Raw genomic sequence first — 16,479 nt, 5'->3', positions numbered from 1 at the left:
AAAAAAAAAAAAAAAAAAAAAAAAAAAAACCCTGGGCTTGTAACAATTTTGTAAAACTGCCATCCCATCCCTGGACTGCTTAATTCCAGTGTATTGTGCTAGTCTGGTGAGGTTTCTTCTGTTCTCTGTACCTGCAACTAACCCTAATAGATTTAATCTTGAAAGCAAAGCATATTCACTAAAACTGACCATATATTTTAGGGCACATACATACACAAACCAAACTCAAGAACAGACGGAGAGCATGGCCTAGCTCAGGAGGAGGGCCACCTCTCCTCTGACACCAGGAGCCAAGCTGCCTGGACAGGTGAGTTTGCAGCCGGGCCCAAACATCGAGAGCTTTTGCTCCTTCACCATCTCAATTTTTCGTATGAAGTAGGAGCCAGCGTGTTTAAAGATAGGGAAGGAAGCAGGTGGGGGGGTGAAAATTTGTCATTTCAAAATGACATTAGGAGAAAGCTAGGAAGTTGAGTGGAATGGCCCATGTCTCTGATGGCTTTTATTTTTGCTTCATTGAAAATTTCATTTTCAGTTCTGCCATGTAGAAAGGAAAAATAAAATGATTAAGTCCAGATGCTTGCAAGTGAGAAAGGTGGTGGTCTAGACACGCAGCAGGAAAAACACACTGTCCTCTAGAGCCAGGAGCTGGAGAAGAAGAAGCAGAGTGGCGTTGGATTTGTTGTTGTTGTTGTTGCTGTCACTATTTCCTTGGTTACCACGTGTTCTGAAAACCAAACTCCTGTGCATCAAAGATTTATACTTAATTTTAGAAAGTCAAAGAAAATTCACAACTAAAAGTTAAAGTGAACTCAAAACAAGCAACAAATTTAATCCAAAAACCCTAATTTGTGCCTCCTACTGATTTGCATAAATCAGCGAGTTAGTGCTAATAAATATTTTTGCAGCTTACTAGCAAAGTAGCTAAACTTTTGAGTGTTCTGTGAAGCTTGAGAGAGGATCGCCACCTGGTGGTAGGTTTCTGGTAACTGCTAACAATAACATCAAAGTCAGTCTCCGGAGACCAAAAGCTCTTACAAGTACTGGTATAAGCGCTCAGCTCCCTGTTTTTTTGGTCCGTCCTGAGGATCAAACTCAGGACTTTGTGCTTGTGAGGCAGGCGCGGTGCCACTGAGCTAAATCCCCAACCCCGGCTCCCATTTCATAAAATAACAAAAATGTTTCTTCAGGAGGGTGATCTAGAATACAGTTCTTATTCTACTTGGCCATCCCATTTACTATACAAATCTTATCTACAAAATTATCAAGATATGGTCTATCACCTCTGTCAAATGCTTACAGTCATAGGAAGGTAATTCTCTGGACACCGTAGTTTGCTAGGGGGGTTGGGCCTCACTTTGAAATAGTTCGTGTCTTTCACCTGGAAAATCTAATTTTATACTCTGATGAAACATAGGCAAACTCTCTCTCTCTCTCTCTCTCCCTCTCTCTCTCCACTGTTTCTTTCTCTCTCTCTCTCTTAAATATATCTTTTCCTTAGATCCCTTTATCCTGGTCTTCCAGACCTTCCAGATCTAGTTTGCCTGGTCAGTGTCTAATGCAGGATCCAAAATAAAACTGCCTGTGCCGTGTGCACCCCAGCCGGCAGAACACAGGCATTTGTCAGTGCTACCGTGTTTCCCTCAGCATCCAGGAGCCACACTTCTGCTCCTATGCTGGGGTCACAGTTTTTCCTCAATAGCTTAGTGCTACGTGGCAGCTCATAAACTAAGCCTGGGCACGCTGTGTAGATTTCAGGGCCAGTGTTTACTTTTGAAAGTTCAGTGTGTCACTAGACCTCAAAGAATGCTCTTCCTCTGGTTTACAAACTTGGACCATTTTCCTACTTAAGAGAAGGGGCTGAGGATGTAACCCAGCAGTAGAGTATTTGCCTGGAGGGCAAGAGTCCCTGAATGGGCGCTCCAGCACTGCAGAAAGTAAAATTAAACACATAAATGATACTCTGGATAAATGTGGATGCTCAGACCCAGCCTCCTTGTGGGGACACAGGCACACAGCAGAGGCTCTAGGTGCAGCTCCCGGAGCTGAGAGGGGAGAGCTTAGGACGAGCTGCCGTTTGCTCTGCACTGGACGTTGCGACGCCGTGAAGGCAGCAAAGCTGCCCCGTGGTAAAAGACAATTAAGAGTCCTTTTCTGGGAAGTATTTTGCCTACGGAGCCAGGAGCTAAATACTGTCTTAACAGTAGCAGATCTGCAGCAATAATGAAACTGTGTGAAGTCTGCAACAAGATGGGGTCGTAACATGCAGGGAAGAGCCAGGGGAATTCTGGACAGATCCTCAGTACGCTTCTCTGTTAAGTATCTATGCATAGGTTAGGTATTCACCATAACAGAGGTTCTTAGCTTGACTTCTCATTCTCCTCTTTCTCAGGATAACATACATGTCTCCATGAGCACATGGTACAGATGGGACCCAAAACATTTTTATTACCAGAAAGATATATATGTGTGTATATATACACACAATGATATCTGTATATATGATCCATGTACAAATACATGTACAGTTATATAAGTGGCTACAAGTTAGTCCATATGAAGGAAATATAATGTGAAGAATAGATTTTAATAGAAGGAAAATAATTCTTAATTTATTTGTCTATGATTACAATGTAGCTTGGTCATGTTTTATTTTTATGTTCCAGGGACTTTGAAGGCAACCATATCCACAACTTAAGAAATATGACTTTTATTTCCTGCAGTAATTTGACTGTTTTGTAAGTAATAATTTTGCTTTTGAAGTAATGTCATATCGCCTTATTACCAAATAGATCTTTAGCGTAGGCAGAAGGCAGCCAAACGTGTGGGGGGGGCAGAAAAGTGTGATTTCCCTCAACCCCCACCATGAGAGTCTGCTCTCTGCCCCCATTCCTATAATAAAAGTCAGGGTAACCAGAGAAAAGCATAACAGATTCAATTAACCAAAGTTTTATGTGGCACAGAAGCCCTAAGAAATAGAGATCCAAAGACCCAGGGGAAATCGTCCATTTTTGTGTTCAGGTTCAAGGAAAAATGGACAGCCACGTAGAAACATGACCAGACCCAAGGGTAATGGAGCAAGGGTGGAAACCCAGCAAGAGGGCCTGGATTCCCTTCTCTCTGGGTGGGCAGGGCTTTCCAAAAATGAGGCTCAGAGGGCCTTCTTCCAGAGAAGGCAGGTGGACAGCTCTCCAGGGCCAGTTCCAGCCTGAAAGGAGAGAGGCTAGAGAAACCCTGCTCAGTCCTCCGGTTGGGTCTGGGAGCAGAGGTTCTGGCTCCTGCGGCCCACCCTGAGGAAAAAAGGGAGCAGAGACAGAGGACCACGGCATAGAGAGATCTTGCTTCTGAGGCTCCTCCCTGTCCTTCGGCTCCAAGCCCTCAGCACACCAGAACACCACATTTTCTCAGCTTTCAGCTCCTAAGCCTTCGCACACGCGTGGTGTGTCCAAGTTCCACTCGGGCTTCGCATTCGTTAAAACCAGAAGACACGAAGTTCGAGCCCAGAGAAACCTCAGATTTAGACGCACAGATGAGCACACAGGCACTGTATTACCTGAGACCTGTTTCGCGCAAACTTCAGGGACATGCAGGCCTGCTTCAAAGGGAGAAATCGATGCTCTGGAATCTGCCCTCAGACTTTAGTTTAAGAAGCACTAAATCAGCGTCTTGGTTCAGAGGAACATTATTTCTTGAAAACTATTGTGGCAAAGATTAACTAGAACACATAAACTGCAAATTGTCAGACAGATGAAGAATTCCACTGGAGAGCTTTATGTTTCTTTTCTAATTCAGAATTTTCCCAAGGTCTAGTTTTTAGTTGCAAATTTGACTTTCAAATATTTGTTGGTCACCACAACCAAGGATATTTGAAATCACTCCTGTGCTGTAATGCATATTTGGAGGTGAAAGGGACAAAGTTAAGAGATTATTGGCTGACTGGGTAAATATGCATTTTAATAAAATATTGAGACTTACCAGTCCAAAAAAATTAAATAACATAGAATGTTCACCCCTGAGGACCTCATTATGGACGCCAGGATACAGCATGGGATGTTTTGGGGTAGTATTTTCCCCCTTCTCTCTGGCCTATTTTAAATCCCACTGCTTTACTTTCTGTGAGAGTAAATGACACTGGGCTTCCCTGAGTATAAAAACCCAACTTCCCCACCCTATTTTCCCATCCACTTTTCTAGAATGCTTGTCACATGTTGGTTACAGCTCCTAGGCAGTGTAGCACAACCAGCCTGGCATGTGGTGGCCAGCGTTTTTCACATGAAGAGAAATGAATTGGACAATTATGTCAGAGTACAGCATAGATAATAAAGGTGCTGTTTTCATAAGTCTCGGGTGGTGTGTGCATTCTATATCTCAATATAAAACACATTTTTTACTGGGGACACCATGGGAAAAGTCTGAAAGCCATCATCCTAGAGGTACACAGGACCGCATGTATAGACATTATAATCATTACTACTGATGTAATGATGTGTTTGCTGCAATTAGGCCCTGCATCCTGATGGGTTCCCAGCCCCTGAAAAGTCTGAAATCTTCCACTGAGTGAACTCGGCCTCCTTCAGATGCAGGGCACCTTGCATCATCAGTCACACAAAATGGTTTGTGTGAATCGCCCAAAGAAAACCAAAGGGCACCTAAACAGACATCTGAAAACCTTAGAACCTCTTTTCTTCTCTGCTTGTGTTTAACTTTATGGAAACTTCCGTATGAAGAAGTCACTTCTAAGCTTCCTTTTGGCAGGTGTTTTGGCTTTTTCCCTCCAGTTTTACTGGGAGAATGAGGTAATGATTTGGATACTGGGAGGAATTAGGAGCTGGTCTGATGCACATTCCCCGGCTAGTAAATTTCGGAACCCGTCCAGCTTAGATCAGTCTTCCCTAGGCAGCTCCACCCTAGAGCCCATCGAGGCGCAGTAAGTAGCCATGCTGTGGAGGCGGACAGGCCGTGCAGACCGAGCCGATGGTCTCCAACAGCTCCTTCTACAAATACCCTCTCTGGACCCTCGACTTAAGGGTTTCCCTCTTTTCCCTGCAAAGCTCTTCCCTATTTCTATGACAATTTTGAATTCTATTTCATTATAATCCTCACTACAAAGATTTGAGAAATTTAAAATTAAAATTTCATTGGACAATTGATCATACTACTTCCCAATATCTCTACCTGAAAATGCACTCTGTATTTAGTGTCTTTGTCTTTGGAGACTGCTAGTCTCCTCAGAAATACCTACAATAACTGTTTCAAGATGGTAAAATATATTTTTCTCTTTTCTTTCAGGGTACTGAGACAAAACAAAATCAACAACTTAAATGAAAATACTTTTGCACATCTCCAGAAACTAGATGAACTGTAAGTTTGATTCAATATATGTTAAGAATTTTCTTTCTACTGTTTTATTTCAAGTTTGCTATACATGTGTTTATATTTTTTCTTTTATATTAGCACAAGCTTGCTATATATCATATTTACATTTCTTACGTGGGGTTGGTATATGTGCAAAACACATTTTAATTTCTTTTTTCATTTCCTTTCCCTCCACCCTCCCTCCATTTCTTGATCCCTTTCCTATTTGAGAAATATATATCTCTTTACTTCCTATCATCGAACTTTTATTTTGCTCTTTATTTATATTTTGGGTTGCTCATAGAAGAGAAACTATCCATTACTTAAGCATATGTGTCTGATTTATTTCACTTAACATTATGGTCTCAAGGTGCATCTATTTTCCTATGAATAACTCAAGTTTATATTTTTTATGGCAAAGTAGTGTTCCATTGTGCATAACTTTTAAGAAAATAATAATATCCTTTTTGAAAGCATTGCTTAGATGAAATGGGTTACAATGAAATTCAGGCAGCTTGAAAAAATAAACATAACACAAAAATATATAAATATTTGAAAAAAGGATAATGTAAACAACTAGAGAAAGAATAAAACCACAGCAAAATGAATAAATAAAATTCATCCTATACAACTCTGCACAAAAGAACAGCAAGTTTGTCTTTAAGTTTCTGAGAAGATTAGGATTCAGGAACCATAAAATTAAATGACATCACTCAGGCCCATGAGGAAGTTAGACACTCCTGTGGATAATATCCTTGCCTATGATGATGGAAAAGAGAAGTTAAAAAATAATCGCTGTAAAATTTGTTTTGAATATCAGTGACATAATTACAAAGGGTATTAAAACAGTTCTACACAGAGCCAACCCCTTATGACAACGGCACATGAAGAAAACGACTGTGGAATCTGTGAGGTCGATATTTATTGCTTTAGTATCAGTTTTCTGGAAAGTAAATGGAGAACAGACAAATCTACATGTTTCTACAACTATGTGGGCAGAGCTGCAATTTGTGAAGACTTTTCCATGAGACATAAAGAATAGAACTAGAATATTATGAACATAACTCCTGGACACTACTCCTAAGTCCTGAGACAGGTGGGGGAATACATTTCACCGGCAAAAAGTTTTATCAGGTAACAACAGTATTGCATTCTTCTCTGAAACATCAACATCAAAATACTCTTCTACTTAATAATAATAAATACAAGCAGAAGAAAAAGTTCAAGCTCCAGCCGTATTTAGTGTAACATAAAAGGAGCAAAGGAAGGAAGGGAAAGGAAGGAGGGGCACAACACACATATTAACTGGACACAGAAGGTTAAATGTCACATGATTTCTCTGATATGAGAAATCCAAAGTATAAATAATTCAAAGAACAAAATAAAAGATATAACAAGGGACAAGGAGATAAGACTATGTGGGGATAGAAAGGGAATCTACAGATGAGGGGGACAGGACGGAGAGCAGGGGAAGGGAAGGGAAGAAGGATCGAGATGCACTGTGTGCATGGTATGCACCAATTTCCTGTGAATGTCATATATATATATACACACATATCGATACGCAGGGAGTGAAGGGAAATTGGTTCTATTAAAAGTAAATACCATCAAGTACTTGTCTCCAAGAGACTGATGAGGCAGAATGAAGAATTTAAATGTCTTCCTTCTTACGCCCTGTTTCAGCCCCTCGGTCTTCACGGGGCAGAGGTGCTGCATCGCAGGAGGTCCTGGTTTCCCCCACAACATGAGAAAGCCTTTTAGGCTTCTGGTAGTTACCACAGCTCACCGACAGTGTTGTGGGAGTGTTGCGGAATGGTTTTCTGATGAACTTCAGGACAACTGAATAAAGTCTTCAGGAAATAATAGGACATGTTTGCCATTATTTCCGCAGGGATTTAGGAAGTAATAAGATTGAAAATCTTCCACCACACATATTTCAGGATCTGAAGGAGCTGTCACAATTGTAAGACTGGTATTCGTTTTACACTTCATTTCTTTGTTGTTTTTTCAAATTGTGCTAAAATATACACCAAGTTAACCATTTAAAATGTGCGGTTGAATATTATTCACTATATTCACACAGTAGTGCAGCCAACGCCACCATCTGCCTCCCGAATTTTTATTTCACACAGCTGAAACTCTGTAATCGTCAAACCCTAGTTCCCTACGCACATTTCCCACAGCCCCTGGCAACCCCATTCTTTGTATCTCCGTGAATTTGATGAGCTTAAGAACCTCAGATAATTGAAACCATACAATTGCCTTGTAGCTTTCCTGAAAGCATCCCCTACTGAACAGTGTTGGCACCCTTGCTGAAAATCATGCATGAGTTTAATCCTGGGTGCTGTATTGTTGTCCACCTGTCTTCATCTTCGATTTAACAAGGTTAAAAACCAGGCACCTTTTGGTGTCCTGTGTTGCTAAGCTATGAAGTACAGCACCAGAACTGCACTGCTTAACCGCTATGTAGTAAATTCTGGAATCAACATGAGTAACTTTATTACTTTTTCCAAGATTGCCTTGGCTATTTGGGCTCCCTTGGTTTTCCATGTGAATTTTAGTATGGATTGAGTCTTCCAATCTACAAACACAGACATCTTTCCGTTTGTGGTGTTGTACCAGTCTTCTTTATGCCCTGTCACAGAATACCATGGACTGGCTCATTTATAAACAACAGAAGTTTCTCTCACAGTTCTGGAGGCTACAAAGTCCAAGACCAAAGAGCCATATCTAGTGAGGATCTTCTCCATGCTGCATTATAACATACTGGAAGGCACCACATGACCTGAGGTGTGGGACAGAAGGGAGAAGGTGGACCTCACTGACCCTTCCACCAAGAGCCCATGCCTGCCAGAATGGCATTAATCCAAGCCCTCATGGCCTAATCACTCTTAAAGGTCTTAACACTATCACAATGGTAAATTTCAGTCCGATGTTTGGAGTGGACATTTAAACCACTGCAAATGGATTGCTTGATTTCTTTCAACAGTATTTCATAGTTTCCAATACACATATTTTTTCCTTCTTTGTTAAGTGCTAATTTATTTTATTCTTCTAAATGCTATTGTAAATGGGACTATTTTCCATTGGTTGCCATATAGAAACACAAAGATTCTTTGGTGTTAATTTTGTATCCAGCAGCTTTGCTGGATTTATTAGTTCTATCATTTTTGTTAAATCTTAGGGATATATATCTGAATGGAGATATTTTTCTTCTCTTCTAATCTGGGTGCCTTTTCTCTTCTGTCCCTAATTGCTCCAGCTAGAATATCTATACTGTGCGGAACAAGAAGTGGCAAAAGCAGGCATCCTGGTCTTAGAAAGCTTTGGGTCTTTCACCATAGAATACCCTAGACAGGGTCTTTTTGCTTTGTTTTTTAATATACAGCCTCTATCATGTGAGGCAGTTTCTCTGTATTCCTAGTTTGCTCTTTCCATTTCCTTTCTTTACACAAGACGCTTTTCATCATCTCTCTTCCTCTTTCTTTCTTCCTGTAACAATGGCTCCCTTGGGAGTTTCTTTCCTGCACATACGCACACAACTGTCTAATCTTGAGTAAATTTCTTAAAAAGAGAACTTCCTCAGCCTGACATGATGGCACACACCTGTATTCCCAGCGCACTGGGAAGTTGAGACAGGAGGATTGAAAGTTTAAGCCCAGCCTGGGCAATTTAACAATGTAGCAAGAACTTATCTCAAAACTAAAATAAAAAAATAAGAAAGGGTTAGGGATGCAGCTCAGTGCAAAGGCCCCGGGGCCAATCTCTAGTACCCCCCACACACAAAATCTTAGCAGCAGATGGAAGATGTGGAAGGAGGGGAAAGAATCTGACATTTTCTCACTTTAAATACAGTTGTACTTTCACTCTTATTTATGACTCTTTGTCTTCAGTAGTGCACTTTCTGGATCATATGATAGTTGTTTTTAATATTTTTATCAACCTCTACACTATTCCCTGTATTCCCACATTCTACTAGTTCAATTGCATAAAAGCATTTCTTTTTCTGCACACCCTCACAAGGTCTTCTTGCCATTCACCTCTGTCACAAACCATCCTAACAGGCGTGAAGATCTCTCACTGTGGCTTTAACTTGCATTCCCTTGATGATTAGTGATATTGAGCATTTGCAATGTACCTGTTGGCCATTTGTGTCTTCTTTTGAGAAATGTCTATTTGAGTCCTTCAACCCCAATTTTCAATGGGTTATGTTTATTGTTCTAGAGTTGTTTGAGCTCCTTGTGTATTTTGCCTAGTAACCCCTTCCCAGATAGGTTTGCAAACATGTCCTCCCATTGCACAGACTGTCTTTCCACTCTGACTTTTCCTTCTTTGAGCAGAACCTTCTTTAGTTTAATAGAGCTCCATCTGCTCATTTTCATCTTTTGTGGCCCACACTTCTGTGGTCCTTATCAGAACAATACAAAACCAAAAAACTCTGCCCAACCCAATGTCATGAAGCTGTCTCCCGGTTTTATTCTAGTAGTTTTAGTATCAAGGCTGGAACTTAAATCTTTACATTTTGAGTCATGCTATGCTTTTTTCTGTGAATGTTTTAAAGTAACTCAAAGATCCACTCATTACTCGAGCAATTTTTGAAGATGATCTACTGTCTTTCTTTAAAAAACAGAAATATCTCCTACAATCCAATCCAGAACATTCAAGCAAATCAATTTGATTATCTTGTCAAGCTCAAGTCTCTGTAAGTATACACAGATGGGGTAGTTTTACGATAATATTATTTCAAGCTGGGTGTTGCAGCACACGTTAATAAGCTCCCCTACCGTGAGGCTCCAGTGGGAGGATCTCAAGTTTGAGGTCATCCTGGGAAATGTGGTGAGACTCTCTCTCAAAAAAGATACTTTTTAAAAAGAAGACCGGAGGTGTAACTCAGTAGTGAATATTTGCCTAACATACATGAGGCCCCAGGTTCAATCACCAGTACTACAGTAGAAAGGAAAAGGAGAGGGAGAGGTAAGAGGGAGAGAAAGAGGGACAGGGAGAGGAAGAGAGAGGGAAAGAAGGAAAGAAGAAAGGAAGGAAGGGAGGGAGGAGAAGGGGAAAGGAGGGGAGGGAACGAGGGAGGGAGGGAGGGAGAAAGAAAAAGGAAGGAAACTGCTACTTTAGTATCAATAACTAATTGCTTTTATAATCTCTCAAATTAAAAGCTTTATTTCCAGGACAATACTTAAGCTTCACAAAAACAAGTCAGATGGATGTTTTTGATGAACTGTAAATACACAGCTATTGGTTTTATCTTACATATTAATACACTAAAAATTAAATATTGGTCAATCATCTGTCTTTCTGTAAGTCACCAAAAGCTTACACTGCATTATTTGCTTTAACTCTGAAAGCTCCTGTGTGCATTCATTGGTCCTTTGGTTCTGAGGAGGTAGAGACTTCTTAGGGGCACCTCAAGATGGAACATGATAGCCGGGCGTAATGGTGCACGCCTGTAATCCCAGCACTTGGGAGGCTGAAGCAGGAAGATTGCTTTGAGTTCGAGACCAGCCTGGGCTACATAGTGAGTTCCAGGTCAGTCTCAACTACATAGTGAGACCCTGTCTCAAAAAACCAAAACAATAAAAAACAAAAAAAGGTGTAACATGCTAGATTACGACTTCTAAGATAGAAATCCTAGCAGTCTAAGAATCGCCTTAAAAAGATAATCTTTGGTTCATCTAATTTCAGTGTTCTTTCAGTAACCTGGCATTTCATAAGAAACAATGTACTTTAAATTATTAGAGCAATTTCACAGTGTGAAACATTGTAATGTGGATCAGAGATCATGCTCATTTATCTGCTCCAGAAATGTTTGAGTAGTTTGTGCTTTGCACTGTGCTTTGTGCCATGATATGAGGAGCCAAAAACTCAAATAGGGGAGAAATATGTTCTCAAGTCACACAAGCAAAGAGGAGTGGGAGAAGGCCTAGGCCGATGAATAGTCCACTTAGAATAAGAGTGATGTAAAAGCATTTTATTAAATTTTCCTTCACGGAAACTCCTTTTATTATACCTTGTATAACATGTTATTTTGACTGATTATTAAAATTTGGTATTTTAGCAGCCTAGAAGGAATTGAAATTTTGAATATCCAACAAAGGATGTTTAACCCTCTTGTGAATCTCTCTCACATGTAAGTAGATGTTTTCAATCTTTACCTTGCTTTTAATATGTTCATTTCCACATGTATTGTGACAAGACACCCATACCCTATCCATTTAATCTATCCATATTTCCTACCAACCTACATGCTACACACTGCTTATGTGCATGCACCAGTAACCAAGGCAATAGTATTATGAGGTGATGAGCTCATGAGGGCAGGGCCTTTATGAATAGGATTCACACCCTTAAGAGAGACCCTAGGGACTCACTCTGCCCCTCAACCACAGGAGGATATGGCAAGAGCATGGCCATCAACTACAAACCAGACAGCAGGACCTCGGCACAAGCCAAATCTGCTGGCACTGTTGTCTTGAGCTCCAGTCTCCAGATCTGTGAGAACTAAATGTGTGTTGCTTAAGTCATGAGACTGTGGTATTTTTCTTCCAGCAGTCCAAACAAACTCAGTACAACCCTTAAAGCTGTGACATGGGCAGTTTTCAGTTTTCCACATTCTGGTAGAATTTCACAGAATTTTTGAATATCAGGAAACATTAGTGTAGAGAGAACCCATCCTTTTTTCCCCCTGCAAAGAATGAACTCAGGGTATTCACACCACTCTACAACCTTATCCCACCCTACCCCCATTCTTTGAGACAAGGTCTAAGTCACTAAGTTGCTCATGATAGACTGTACTTTTCCAACCTCCTGACTCAGCCTCCTAGAGTGTTGGGGGGATTATACAAATGTTCCACCACATGAGGTTTGCTGAGTTTGTAATAAGAATAAAAGGAAAATGTGGTGTATTACAAAAGGGAGTATAACTCAGCCATAAAGGAAGATAAATTTGGGTCATTTGTAGGAAAATTCACGCACCTTGAGACCATAATGCTAAGTGAAATAAATCAGACATGGGGTGAAGGTGTTCCCTCAAAGAAAAAACCTCCACACTGTCACTAGCAGGGTGACTGGATGGGTGGCAGTAAAACTAGAAAACAGAGCTCCCATCAGTCTGTTCACCCAGCAAAACTTCAGCCTAAGACACATAAAATAAAGCAAAACAGTTACCAACACTCTTTCCCCAGGAGCTGTGTCATATTGCATTTATAGATAACTGAATTCGGATCATTAACCTAAGAGTTTCTTTAAACTCCTTTTCCTTTTACAAATAAACAGTTTATTTAAGCTGTCAGATGGGGCCTACACATATTTTCACCATGCTTATTTGCTACTCTTATCCACACATTCTTTTAAAATTAAATCAAGTTTATGCGAATTAAAAGTTTAAAACTGCAGGATGTCTACTATGTTGCATTCCTTTGAACCTCATATTAAGACATCTTTCTTCCAAGAAAAATGCCAAAAATAAAGATTATTGTATGGTGCCAATGAATTCATTTATTTCTTATTGAGTTTATTAGTATAATTCAGATATACATAATGATCCCATTCATCTTATGGAATTTGTTACCTGTACATGATATATCTTAAGTCTTATTTTTTCCCATTCCACTCCCCTCCCTTCATCCCTTCTTTCCTCATTTACAAAGGTTTTGCTTCCATTTTATCTTTTTCTCATTTTTCCAATTTCCCTTCCTTCCTTTCCCCCTCCTCCCCTTCTCAGCGCCCCTTCCCACTTGAATATTTTCTTCCTATTTCACATTATCTATTATACATTTTGGTCCTTTTTAAACTTTCAGTTTCTCACACCAGAGAAACAATGTGGTTTACACGTGTGCCCGATTTATCATCTAAGAGTATGGTGTCAAGGTGCATCCATTTACCTAGAAATGTCTCCAGTTTATCCTTCCTTGTGGCTGAGTAGTACTCCACTGTATATGCCTCAGTCAATGAGCATCTGAGCTGTTTCCAAGATTTAACTATTACAAACTGTGCTGTTATAAACATGGATGTGCATATATTGCCGTGGTATTATTCTTTTAATTCTTTTGGGAAGATCCCAAGAAGAATAGCTGGGTCAAATGAAAAGTTTAGTCCCAGTTTTTTGAGGAATATCCACACTGATTTCCAAAGTGGTTGCACAAGTCTACCACTCACCAACAGTGAAGAAGTGTTTCTTTTTTACCACAGCCTCACCAGCATTTGTTATTGGCTGATCTCTTGATAATAGCCATTCTTTCTGGCGTGACGGAATCTTTGTTTTAATTTGCATCTCCTGAATGACAATTTTTTCATATACTTGCCATTTGTACTTCATCTGAGAGGTGTGTATTAATCCCATTTTTGGATTAGGTCTTTAAACTTGGGGGTAGCTTTTTATATTCTAGATATTAGCCTTTTATCTGAGAAACTGCTAGCAAAATTTTTTTCAAATTCTGTTGGTGATTTCTTTTGCTGTGCCAAAGCTTTTAAAGAAGACAAGATCCCAGCTGTTTGTTCTGTGTAATATTTTCCGTGCAATTGTAGTTTGTTCATAAATAGTTGTTGTCTACACATCTTCAAGACTTCTACATATTTTCTCCTCCAGCAGATTTTGTTTGTTTTAATATTTAGATCTTTAGGTCATTTTCATTTTAGTTTAGTGCATGGTAAGAGAGATGGGTCTAGTTTTAGTTTTGGGGATGCACACAGCCAGTTTTTCCAGTACCACTTATTAAAGAGGCTATCTTTCTTCCAGTGAAGGCATTTGGCCCCTCTGTCAAAGATAAGGTGGCTAAGTGTGTTCTGAGTTGCTTCTGCATCTTCTAATCTGTTCCTTTTATCTACAGATCGGTTTTTTTGACACTACCATGTGTTTTTAGCACAGTACTCTGTAGAATAATTTCATCAGGGATTGTGATGTCACTTAAAATTTAAATTCTTTATCTTTTTGTATACCAGATATTTTAAGAAATTCCAGTACTGTGGCTATGCACCACATGTTCGCAGCTGTAAACCCAACACTGATGGGCTTTCTTCTCTTGAGAATCTTCTGGCCAGCGTCATTCAGAGAGTGTTTGTCTGGGTCGTATCTGTGGTCACCTGCTTTGGAAACATTTTTGTCATCTGCATGAGACCTTATATCAGGTCTGAGAACAAGCTGCATGCCATATCAATCATTTCTCTCTGCTGTGAGTATTCCTGTCTAAAGAGGAACTCCAGTTTTGAAATATTCAGAAGCATAGCTGTATATTTGTAAGCATAATTTGTTTGAGAGACATGCTTTTAATCCAAATCACTCACATATTAAAGCAAATTTTCCCATAAGAAATAATGAAACTCAGATAACTCATTCCACAACCCAAAAATATTCGTATAAAAATGATTATAATACTGTAATACAAAATACAAAGAAAAATAAATTAATCAGTGCTTACTTTTGAACACCTTCGTGGCTGGTGTGAGGGAGACAAGAGAGAGGAGGGTAATTGTGTAGAATGAGTTTCACTATCACTAAGGGAATCATTACTATCATCTCAATGGAATCTTTTCCATTTTGTGCAACTTTAATGATCTCTCCAATAACACTTGCTTTTGTCTCCTTTCATGGATTTCACACTGCATTATGGTTAAACAATCATCATATGCACTGTTACAACTTTATTCCAATGGTGCTTTTCTACAGAATTTTACAGTTTCCCATATTTTACACATCTCCCTAATCTCCTTTGAAGTGAGAGATTCCTCCACCTTTTTTTTCTTCCTCTGAAGATGAGATCTCCTTCATAACTTCTTGCTGTTGGGAAATGATCAACCCCAATCCCACAGAGAGAGGGAAAGGGAAAGAGTGCAGAGGGAGAGGGTGTGGGAGAGGGAGAGAGGGCAGAGAAAGAGAGAGGGAGGAACCATTAGCTCAGCTATGATCATATGACACTGTCACATACAACTCTTACTGCAAGACAATGTTTATCATGATATAATTAAAAATGTTTGCTCGCCCTGTGGAACACTCACAGAACAAGTTACTCTCAATCCAAGGTTGTACTGTATGTTTTCATATTTTCTACAAAAAATAAAATTACTTTAGTGATAAGAAATTAAATTAGCCAGGTATAGTGGCATATGCCCTCCTGGGAGACTGAGGCAGGAAGATTTCAAGTTTGAGACCATCCTGGGCTACACAATGAGAGTCTGTCTCAAACAAATACAGCACACAAACCAAATAAATTTTAAAAATTAAAAAAATTCAATCACCTTACACAGATTAATGAAGCTCTCATATCCTTGTTTTCTCTTGTAAAGTAGCTGTGAGGTATAATTTGTTAAAGCGTCCAAAATCTTTTACCACAAAATAAAGCTACAACCTTCTATGGTCCCATTTTTACATCCAGAAACCATATTTACCTCTTTCTTTGCATGTCCAGTTCAAAAATACTGACTTAGCAACTAGTTATTTTTCTAGTTTCTGAGCTGCTAGAATCCTATCCATTCATAACTTGCAATAAGAAAGTATTTTCAGGTACTACTAATTTTTTTAAAGTGTTTGAAATGTGGTTGTGAGAGATTATGTTAAATAAGAGTAGAAGGATAAATAAGCAAGAAACCCATCTTATGAATGTTTACAGTCTGGGTCACACGGCCTAGAACTTATCTGTAGTCTCTCAAGCAAGTAAAGTATCAGTCTACAGGATGTTTATTCTTTTGAGGGATGGGAGGATTGAACACAGCCCATTCCAGGCCCAGATGTTGCCTCTTTTTGTGTGGTATTACATGTCCTACTTGCAACCATGCTCCAAGTCTGACATCTAATTATTCTTTTCATTATAAGCTATATAAAAAAAAGTAGTACTGAGATGTTTAACACTTTGTACTGTTACAAAATTTCAAGTTAAGTTCAATTTCTCTAATGAAAACTAGCGTATAACTTCAGTGTTAGAATTGGGTCAGACAAATGATTTTAGGGACATCCTATAGAATGTTTGCACAGCCAAAACATCTCAACCTATCTGATAGAAATTTTGGCTTAAAATATTTTTAAAAAAACAAGTAGGGTACACACTGAGACTAACCGGGGGATGGAATAGAGTAAAAATAGAGCAGTATGTAAAAATGAGAAGACAGAATTAGAAAGTACAGTTC

At 39.4% G+C, this 16,479-nt stretch overlaps 1 protein-coding gene across 1 annotated transcript in view; it reads left to right on the top strand.

The window, feature by feature from the left end:
- The window catches only part of Rxfp1 (relaxin family peptide receptor 1), a 103,208-nt gene that overhangs the window by 82,152 nt on the left and 4,577 nt on the right, over nt 1-16,479 (top strand). The window contains exons 10-15 of the mRNA XM_010627943.2: nt 2,664-2,735; nt 5,287-5,358; nt 7,244-7,315; nt 9,983-10,054; nt 11,420-11,491; nt 14,302-14,531. Coding sequence (XP_010626245.1) covers nt 2,664-2,735; nt 5,287-5,358; nt 7,244-7,315; nt 9,983-10,054; nt 11,420-11,491; nt 14,302-14,531 — 590 coding nt within the window. The remainder of the gene's footprint in view (nt 1-2,663; nt 2,736-5,286; nt 5,359-7,243; nt 7,316-9,982; nt 10,055-11,419; nt 11,492-14,301; nt 14,532-16,479) is intronic.

This window comes from Fukomys damarensis, unplaced genomic scaffold (assembly GCF_012274545.1).
Source record: "Fukomys damarensis isolate Sample0158 unplaced genomic scaffold, DMR_v1.0_HiC HiC_scaffold_38, whole genome shotgun sequence".
Lineage (NCBI taxonomy): Eukaryota > Metazoa > Chordata > Mammalia > Rodentia > Bathyergidae > Fukomys > Fukomys damarensis.
Note: the sequence above shows the minus strand (reverse complement) of the source record. Positions and strands in the feature narration are given on the sequence as shown.